This window comes from Arachis ipaensis, chromosome B01 (genome assembly GCF_000816755.2).
Source record: "Arachis ipaensis cultivar K30076 chromosome B01, Araip1.1, whole genome shotgun sequence".
Taxonomy (NCBI): Eukaryota; Viridiplantae; Streptophyta; class Magnoliopsida; order Fabales; family Fabaceae; genus Arachis; species Arachis ipaensis.
In genome coordinates this window covers 101,665,548-101,675,320 of record NC_029785.2, presented here as the reverse complement: position 1 = coordinate 101,675,320, position 9,773 = coordinate 101,665,548, and the positions used below count along the sequence as shown (strand labels likewise).

At 33.7% G+C, this 9,773-nt stretch overlaps 1 protein-coding gene and 2 long non-coding RNA genes across 4 annotated transcripts in view; 1 reads left to right on the top strand and 2 right to left on the bottom strand.

Moving 5' to 3' along the window:
• LOC107632539 lies at positions 1,099-4,023 on the bottom strand. 2 transcript variants are annotated; one of them, XR_002362339.1, is made up of 2 exons: positions 2,434-3,944; positions 1,099-1,489 (listed from the first exon to the last, which is right to left on the bottom strand). XR_002362339.1 is itself a non-coding variant. In XM_016336214.2 (2 exons), the coding sequence occupies exons 1-2, from the start codon at positions 3,316-3,318 to the stop codon at positions 2,560-2,562; spliced, it is 669 nt and encodes a 222-aa protein (XP_016191700.1). In that variant the 5' UTR covers positions 3,319-4,023; the 3' UTR covers positions 2,471-2,559. The 2 variants fall into 2 exon arrangements, 1 of the variants encoding a protein (XP_016191700.1); XM_016336214.2 differs by lacking the exon at positions 1,099-1,489 and having other exon boundaries at positions 2,471-3,056; positions 3,147-4,023.
• LOC110271734 overlaps positions 1,099-9,773 on the bottom strand; it is a 15,385-nt gene continuing 6,710 nt past the window's right edge. The window contains exon 2 of the long non-coding RNA XR_002362345.1: positions 1,099-2,417. This is a non-coding gene — a long non-coding RNA (uncharacterized LOC110271734). The remainder of the gene's footprint in view (positions 2,418-9,773) is intronic.
• LOC110271733 overlaps positions 1,342-9,773 on the top strand; it is a 15,463-nt gene continuing 7,031 nt past the window's right edge. Inside the window, exon 1 of the long non-coding RNA XR_002362344.1 lies at positions 1,342-1,708. This is a non-coding gene — a long non-coding RNA (uncharacterized LOC110271733). The remainder of the gene's footprint in view (positions 1,709-9,773) is intronic.

Below are 9,773 nucleotides of genomic sequence, written 5' to 3'. Positions count from 1 at the left end.
AAAAAGTGTGACCGTAGAGAGAAACATGTACGCTTTTAAAGTGTTGCAACAAGGTTTTGTTTGGAGGTGTACATGGGTCGGGCTACACTGGATTTGTCCTATCCCAGACCCAACCCGAAATATATACCGAGCCTATTTTATAGACCTTAACCCGGCTCTAAACCCGATAAAACTTACACATCTTCGGACCAGGTAAAAATCGAACGAAAATCGAGCTTTTAGTATGTGAAAATCTCCCTTTCTCCAACCATTATTTCACAATTCACATGGTAAAATTCACTTAAAAAATATAATAAGAACCAATCATTTTTCAAAATTAAAGCATAACCACAAATCCACAATCAATATTAATATTGTCTAATAACACCAAATATTTAAACTACATACAAATAACACACAATATTATACATTAGTCTAAAATTTTGTACTTCTTAAACATAGAACTTAAATTTATAGTTTTTATAACACAAAACATTAATAAAAAAAATAATCATCATCCATAAATTATTATTAGGAAAAGTATAGGGTACCAATATACTATCTGCCAACTTATTGCCAACAATAATTAATTATTATATTTTAAACACATGTATAAGGAGACACATATACATATATAAAGACACTTCTATTAGACACAGCCATAAAAAAAACATTTTTATTAGACACATCCACAAAATTGATCCGTGTAGATTTAATATAGATAAAGGTGACGGTGTTGATGCAGTGTAAAAAATGTATTGTGAAGAAGCAGAAAAAGAGGCCCATGATACTCTGGAAACCGGTAGTATCATTGTGCATGGTTCAAAAAGTTGAACGCCAGCTTTGTGGTCATAGCTGTGACAAGTCAGCCAAGTTGAAGTGATTGTTTTAGTGGGGATTAGAAAATTGAGTCGAGCTGACATTCACTTGGGCTATGGGCTCAATAAAATGGACTTATCATAGGAATTTTTTTGTTTTTTTTATGGAAATGTTACAATGGAGTAATTTTTGTTGGGATAACAAAAACATAGCGGCATGAAAAAAATTGTTGTGAGTACAAATTAGATAAAAATATTTGTGGGCACAAATTTTTGGGAGTTGTTCTGATCCTGCATTTTGTCTGGTGTGATCCCATTCTCACGCTCCCAATGGAGCACTGCCGCCATTAGTGGTGGTGGCTTGGCCACAATCGGAGAAACACACCATGACCGAGTTGCAGCCGCGACGGCGTTCGTCTAGGAAGGCCTCGCTTCAAGCATCGCTAATCTGTTGCTTCTTCCTCGTCGGTGCCGCCTCCTCTGTTTAGCGTTGTAGCATCGTGGGCACCGCGTGAGAGTTCAGATGTGGTGGTTGTGGTGGTGGTCGCGGTACCCTCACCGCTGTCGGTGCTGAATCCGTGAACTTCACCCTCTCCATCGCGACCACGCCGCTTCGAGTCCCATTACCGTTGCCCAAATTGGTGTCGTCCACTGCTCGTACATCCACCTCGACACCGTCAATCCCAATCGCGATAGGTAATTCCAAATTTGCCTCTGAATCTTCTACTTGGTGAATTGCTTGTGTTGTCTTGTCCCGAATTGCGAAACCCTGTAATGTTGATTGGAATTTAGGCTTGTTCTGTATTTGCTGTAAAAAAGTGGAGCTGACGGATAGATCTGAATTTCTGGGTTTGAGATTTGAATTTCTGCCTGATCTGCACTTTTTGTTGAATCCTCTTGTTATTGTTGAGGTAGGAATTTGAAATGGAAATTTGATGAGGCTCCTTCTTCTCCTTTGATGTGAACTTTTGCTGTGATATCTAAATTCCATGCTGATTTTGAAGCTTTTGCTGTTGTAGAATCTAAATCTGCAATTTTATATTCTGAATCTGAATTCCGAAATCAGAGATTTGTGATCATTGAATTCTCTGCAACTAGCTTTGTTGCATTGTTGCTGAGTATTCAAGTGAGAATTCGTATTTGAAAAATCTACACTATACGTTCTGGCAAACGGATTTTTTTTATTCTTGTAGTATTTGTTATCCCTATTGTTAATGGCAAAAAATATTGAACTTTGTTAAGACATTGTTTAAAAACATCTTACTGTGACAATTCGTTGAAATCAAAGGTGACTAATGTTGACTGTGACAGCAAAAAAACTTAGATTGTGGATTGAAATTAGCATTTTGGGAGATTTAAAGTTTTGTAAATTTCGATAAGTGCTATTGTAGCTAGAATTATGGAATAAGATGTAAATTTCCATAATTTACGATTTTGGAAATGGTAGATTTCACCAGTTTCTCTGGATGGGTGAGTATTCTTCTAAACATATGAGTTTTCTTCCACATCCATACCTTGCATGTCCCCTTCAATAATTATTAACACACTGGTGAGAATGCAGCCAAAATTTGATGAAAAGATTTAATAAATACAGGACATTACGTTCAGTTGATAACATCACTGATAATTTGTACAGCGTTCACGAGTCTGTTACAACAAGTAGTACGAAGAGAAAAATGAAAATAGAATGGATTGGCAATGAACCAGTTATGACAGGAAATCACGACTTGTAGAAGAACCCGAACCCCACCAGTAATGCTACCTACACAGTAGGATCTTCGTCCAGGGGATGTGTTGCTTCCTGTGAGGAATGAGCGGTTCTGCCGGAATTATAAAGGGCATTGCGTAACGCATCCTTGTAACGTTCGACTTCCTCTAATCTGGCCTGGGTAGCTCCCAACTCACGAGCCAGATCAAGGTATCTTTCTTTCCACCGAAGTACAAGATCAAAGTTGTAATCGTATACGTAACCATCCACAGCCCGGCATAGGTGGCGAATGCAGAGGCGAGCACAGTCTTCCTTGCTAACTGCGGCATCGTATGCGAATCGGCCTTCAGAAACAATTGCCTCGGAGCTCCCAGGAGGGACGACCGCGACTAGGTGACGGTGAAGTCGGCGACCATGGTGTGTGTTATTCATCATTGAACGATAGATAGGTTCCGTTATGTTTAGTCTGGTGCAGGCCTTCTTCAGCATCTTTGTCATGCGGACGGAAATAACTTCCCAGCGCTTTGGCTTAGGTGGAACAAGATGGTGGGCTGCACGTAAGCAGAAATTAGCAGAGAGAAAATAGTAATGAGTTATGTTGCTGCAGACGGAAGTTGAGGGATGAGTGATAGCATACTTACTGGGTTGGTTATCATTATTCAGGTGCAGTAGCTGCAGGAATCGAGTGCCTAATGCATGGATAGCTAGTCGCTCCTTAGCGCGTACTGAGGGTGGCTGCATTGGTGCCCAAACTTTTCTATTCAGTACCAGTCTTCTTCCGTTTTGTGGGTCACCACACGCCAACGAAAGCATGATATGCCTCCTCGTCCTCCTCCTGTGTGCTGTAGGCCATCCAGCGAGTATCGTCAAAGTCTTGTATTTGAAGCCCAACGTCGTCCATGGAAGTGTAGACCCCAGGAACCCATCCCACGAAAACACAATAATGAGTGTGAACTGGAGTTGCCTGCATGATATTTTGTTTTCGAATGTTATTAGATATAATTCGGGGTGGATCGAATGGAAGGAATGAGATTATATATAGGCTTTAAGGTTTTTCCAGTTGTGGGATTTTAAAGGAGTGGGAATGTAAGGGAGGAATCTTAGCAGGAGAGGTAAAGGTCGCAGTTGTCATCAAGTGAGCTGTGATGGAATTATAAAAGAGAATCGGATTCTGTAAAATGCGGTGGACCCAACCATTGCAATTGATGTGAGTTTGCTTGAAGGACCAGCTAAGGGGGATGGGATGGGGGTTGGGAGCTAATGAAATCATGTAAACTTGCAATTGAATGGGTGATGGGTGTGTGGAAGCAAATAGAAACACGTCAACTTTGAATTATGGAATGAAATAATGAAGTAGATTGGAATTTTTAACCTTTTTTATTTTCTCGGTATCATTTAGTCATGCCATATAAAAATGTAGATAAATATTTAATCAGGATTCGAATGTTTTATTGTAGATGATCTGGGAGCAAAAGCAATACATAGATTGCATGTTTGCAAATTATAATTACGAATATATTAAGAGTAATATATCTAGCGCATTTTTTAAATATTTAAAATTTAATAAATGCCTAGAACAAATTATAATTACGAAATTAGTTAATTATATTTTACGTTGTTATACTAATTAAACATGACTTGAAAATTGTGCATAAATTTTGACCAAATAATTTGTTTTCATATTTAATACAACTCTAAATTTCAATATAAATAAGGAACCGAAAATACTGATTAGTTTTGGCAATAAAGTCAAAGGTTAAGCAATAAATTAGTAATCCAAGGCTAAAAATTAAGATGTTTAACAAGGCTAAGATAAAGGGTAAGGTATCCAAATGAATTTAAATGCAATTAAAATTATTTAATTATTGAAATTATGTTAATAAACTTTTCACTACTCTATAGCGAATTTTGTAAAATAGAGCCAAATGGAATTAGTGAGAGGAAGTTGTGGATTAAACCTAGCTAAATTTCCCACATATAGCTTTAGAGGGCAAGTATAAAGTGGTTGGGTATCATTCTTCACAATGATTGGTGAATAAAGTTTTTTATTTTTACGATTTAAAAAAATAATGACCTAATTAAACATTTAACATATTTTATTTAGTCGAGTATTACGTTTTCTTCCTTGTTAATATAGAAAAAAATAAAGAATAAAAAAATATTAATTTCTTCCCTAAGGAGCAATAACATCGTTTACAAAGATTATAACAATTTTTATTAGTGTATAACCGTTCATGAAAGGGATATTTTGTTATATTTTTTAAAACTCTAATTTATTAATAAATTTGTCTTTAGGGTTGTGTGGAGTATGCAAGCTCAGTTTTATTTCTATGATTTGACATATGCTGTTGTGTTTATGTAGTTTGCTAAATTTTCTAATAATCCTTCTACTCTTATACCCAAACCAAAGTTACATGACACATATTTAATATTTATTGTCTATTTTCACCTACCATTTCATACAACAAAACAATGATTCACCAACCATATCATACAAATTAAAATATTTTGACTTTATGTTAATTTTGTTACCGCACAAGTGTACGTGCAGAAATCGTAAAGCAGCGTTTAAACAACATATTTAAGTTAAACATACAATTTCATTGTTCTCTCTTTGACACCGTACGAAAATTACACTTCAAGCGTAAAATAATTGGATACGTGTATTGGCTGGGATATATGAAAGACATACGCTTCGAAATTTCTACTTAGATTTTGTATCCGGGATACGTGTATATGAACAACGTACTTTTTTACTAAACGTTAAGGTATATGCATGTGGACATGGTGAAGCATGCCCATATCCGAAGTGATCGGACTTCTCAATAAGTTTATGGAAAGTGCAAAATAACTGGAATAGAATAATGCTAGAAGTCTAGTAACCTAGGTTAATTGTTTAGAACATTTGGGCTAAGTACTGGTTAGCGGTATATGGTGCGGCAACCATGGTTCACATTAGGGTGGCTATGGATGTGATTAGTAGATGACAGGTCAAATCTTGATTGGGAAAGGAGTGTCGCAGTGAGCTATCTAAGCAGCGCAGAGCTTATGTCTGACACCAGATAGATAGAATAGTACGCTGAGACGCACTTTTCCAATGCATGTCTTCCTGCTTTAAATTTGGGGAGATCTTGGAGCGGGAACACTTTCTATTAGTTGGTTGGGCCGAGAAATTAAAGGCCATAGCCGACTATTGAATTTTTTTTTATCAAAGATAGGAGACTCGAACCTACAACTTCTTAATTGAGTATGGGAAGACTATTTGTTGTTATTGAGTTAAAGTAGAATATTACTTAACTATGCTTAAGTTATTCCTTGGGTTAATTGATCAGCAATAAAAAATTAATTTCTAAAATATTTGTAAATATATCCATAATTAAAAAACAAACTTTAATTTGTTTTAAAACAAAACAGCCTGAAATGGGTATCTTTTCCTTTTTATAATTTATAATATCAAATGTTATTCATTTATTGATAACGAATAAAATTACTATCTCCATGACACTTAATTACCTATATATAAAATAGGATTTCTTTTTATTAAAGCGGATTAACAAAAAAAAACCCACAAACTATAAGTAAGTTGACAAAAAATACATCCGAATTTAACTGTCGACAAAATTTTCTGTATATAATTTGAAAATGCGATATATATTTCAAACAATAAATACGTATCTTAAAAAAATTTGCTAGAGATTATATTTTGATGTGATTTTTTACGAGTATAACTCAAAATTTATTAACTCATTTTTTAATTCCTAAATTTTGGTGCTTTTTTCCTAAGTATGTTTTTTTAATAATTTTTTAAATGTTTTATTATATGTTACCAAATAAATTTCCAAAAAAATATATACTTAACCAAAGATGACTAAGTCTTAAGAGTTATTATATCTGATTTTTTTAATTATACTTGCAAAAATCTGTATCACAGGTAAAACTGTGACGTATTCTTGGGAAAAAACATTTTTAATCATGCTTGCAAGCAATCTATTCCATTATATACAAATTGAATTTTTACAATTACTCATAAAGATGACGTCGCATATTTCTGAGAGTGTTTCCAGATTTCTTTCTTCTAAATCAAGAAATAAAATTCATTACAATAGATTAGTTATATCAACTAATTGATTTGATTACATATTTCAGTATCATACAATTCAATATTATGTGTATCAATTATTTGAATTTAATAAATACAAATTAATTTAGTTAAAAGTTCATTGTTTTATAATCTTCTATACATGTATACAAACATCACGTAATATAATTGTAAAAATAATCTTTTTATCACTTTGATATTTTAACTCTTTTTTCTTTTCTTTTTTTTTTTGGTTTCGTATAATTTTATTTTGTGTTAATTTTGTTTATTTGATGATGAAATGTACTGATGTTGATTCTATGGTATAATAGTCTATATTTCTCATATCTATTTTGATTTTCGTAGTTACTACTGATCTTGCCTTTTAGTTCTCTTCAATTGTTTTTTATTTTTTTAAATATTTGATCAGTTAAATAAAATAACAAATGAAGTAAAAAACGCTGGCCAAAGACAGTGGCTAGAAGCCTAAGGTAACATCATTCTTTAGGATTATCCACGTTAATATGAGCTTACTTCTTTTGTAATATTCGTCAATATGAACATCATTTTTTATTCTTTATTCTTTATTCTTACTAATGTCTTTATTATCTTTGTCTCTAATTATAGATCTCCTGATTATAGTTTTTCGGTAGAATATTTTTCTGGTCTAGTTGATTTTCTTTCCTATATTTCTGTCAAAAATAATATATATTAAGAGAAGAAAACAGATATAAACTACAATTTTAAATTCAATTTTAAATACGATGTGCAAAGGACAATTATTGAAATTGAGATCTAGAATCTATTTAGTAGATCTAAACTCTTTGTATTATCGTCATTTAAAATTTTAAATATTAATATGAAATTCTAGATATTCTTTATGCAATTATTCTTACATTATACGTTACAGCGTGTATTTGAAGAGGTTCATTTTTAGCAGCAATAAGTGTAACATTATATACTTTTTTGGATAAAAAGGGATAACAAAATTGAAGTGAGTAAGAAAATTGATTATATAATAAGATACAAATTTAGCATTTTCAGCACTTATGATAATCAGTGCCTAAGAGAAGGAGGGGTTGAATCATAACCCCTATTTGCTCAGTGTAACTTTCTGGCCTTTGAAATTACCTCAGGAGATTTTTCCTCCTTTGAACTCGTAACTAGTCAAGAGGCATTTTCGATTTGTCTCGTAACCAGTCAGAAGATATTTTTCAATTTTGTCTCCTATACAACATAAACAGAAGTGGAGTAGAAGAGAAAGAGAGAATAACACCAAGAAGTATCCTGGTTCTGGTGGCAAGTGCAATGCAAGTTACATCCAGTCTCCATCACAACAACGATGGAATTTCACTATAATCATCCTTGATTACAAACACCAATTCTCCGTCGGAACTACCCTTTCTATCCGGGACAAGTCTATAATCTATCCCCAATCCTGAACCTCACTTGCTCACCTACGAAGCTTTTAACTGCTAAGTGCTAACCGAACTTGCAAGGGGATTCCCACAGAATCATGATACACAACACAGATGTACGTAGGACCTCTAGGACATCTATGGCTTTTTCTTTAATTTTGTAGTCTATGAATTTTTCCGCTCACTTGCATTTTCTTACAAACCTTACAGTTGTTTGCCATTTTCACCATGAGACTCAAGACAGACAAAACTAAAGAGACAACAAAACGAAACACATCGCAGGAGAAGAACTCCTGTAAGCTTAGGTAACTATGAGAACTCTGTGCTTACTCTTCTTTTCTCCATGTCTCAAGCCTTCGCCGTTCACCCTTACCATAGAAGGGGAAGCTTCCAAGGTTGAAACGGTTTAACCCAGCCAATTTCTTCTTCTTCAGCATCAAACCGGTTCGGACAGAGATAGAAGACACGAAACCAAACGCAAAAACCAACATGCAATTACCTTTATCTCATCTCTTCTCATATAGCTTTATCAATCTGAGCCTTTCATCTTGACTTTGTCCCCAAGAAGGATTTCTGACCCTTGATGAACACTTGATCCTTGACAGGTCCATCTGCTCCACTTCTGTTCTTCCTCCACGTAGCTACCTTCTATGATGCATGAACAAAAAGTAAAGACGACCCATATCCTAGGGATCTTCTTCTCTGACCGAATTGGATCTTCCAACATTTTTAGGCTTGGTGCTCTTGAAGTGTCTTCACCACACCTTACCATTTGTGGTAAAGATCTCAGCCACGCCAACTGTACATCTTCTCTATGCAAGGGCCATTATCACCTTGGCCACTTGCTTCTTCTAGCCTCTGTTCTTTCTTCCTATGATAGCTTGTTCTTTCTTCCATATTCTTTTCTTATGTTAGTGACTGAAAACTAGTGAGAGAAGAGACGGAGAAGAGAAAAGCTTTCAATAGAATCAATGAATGAAATTAAAATGAGTTAATTCCCACTCCCCATGATTTTTTGCACAACGTTGAATATTATTATCTCATTGGGCTTGTTAAATTGTTGGCGCAAGAGTGTTTTCTCGACGCAACAAAATTATTAATTAATACTATGAAGTTAACAACTTAATAATTTTGCAATTTAATTTTTTTTTACAATGTCTGATCATCATCATTCTTTAAAGTTTTTCAAACTCAACAAGCACAATTGACAAATTTTTAGTCCCGAATTAATTTCTACTCACCTATTTATCTTTTATTTGAATTTTTTAATTAATTATGATTGTTATACTTTCATCGCAAATTCTAGGTTTATAGAGAAATTTTTTAACTCGCGAAATGTAGAAAGACTTAAACCGAATATGTAAGAAATGTTGGTTATTATTCATAAAACAAAAAAAAAATATGAATTGTGCTTTACTTGCGTTCTAAAATATAACTTCGAGCTATTGAAAATAAATTTTTATCATTAATATTAAACTAAATTATAATGAGGTCTCAAGTCATAACTATATATAATAATTTAATTTATTCATTTACACCACCAAAAATTATTCTTTATTATATGTAATTTATTTTTATTTCTTGGTGATCTTCATTTATCTATTTTAAATAAAAATTTGGATTGATTAAATTAATTTTTTTCCACTTCGTCATATAATTATTGTAACATTTGCTTTGCTAAGTAATATTTTCTTACTTATTTAACCTGATTCGGCTTCTCTTTTTTATTGGCAAAGTATATTTCTGTACGAAAAGCAAAAACAATTTATGAA

Coding starts and splice junctions, on each gene's coding strand:
- LOC107632539 (XM_016336214.2), bottom strand. CDS start 3,318: ATGCTTTCGTTGGCGTGTGGTGACCCACAAAACGGAAGAAGACTGGTA. Junction 3,057..3,146: donor GAATAATGATAACCAACCCA/GTAAGTATGCTA, acceptor GCTTACGTGCAG/CCCACCATCTTGTTCCACCT.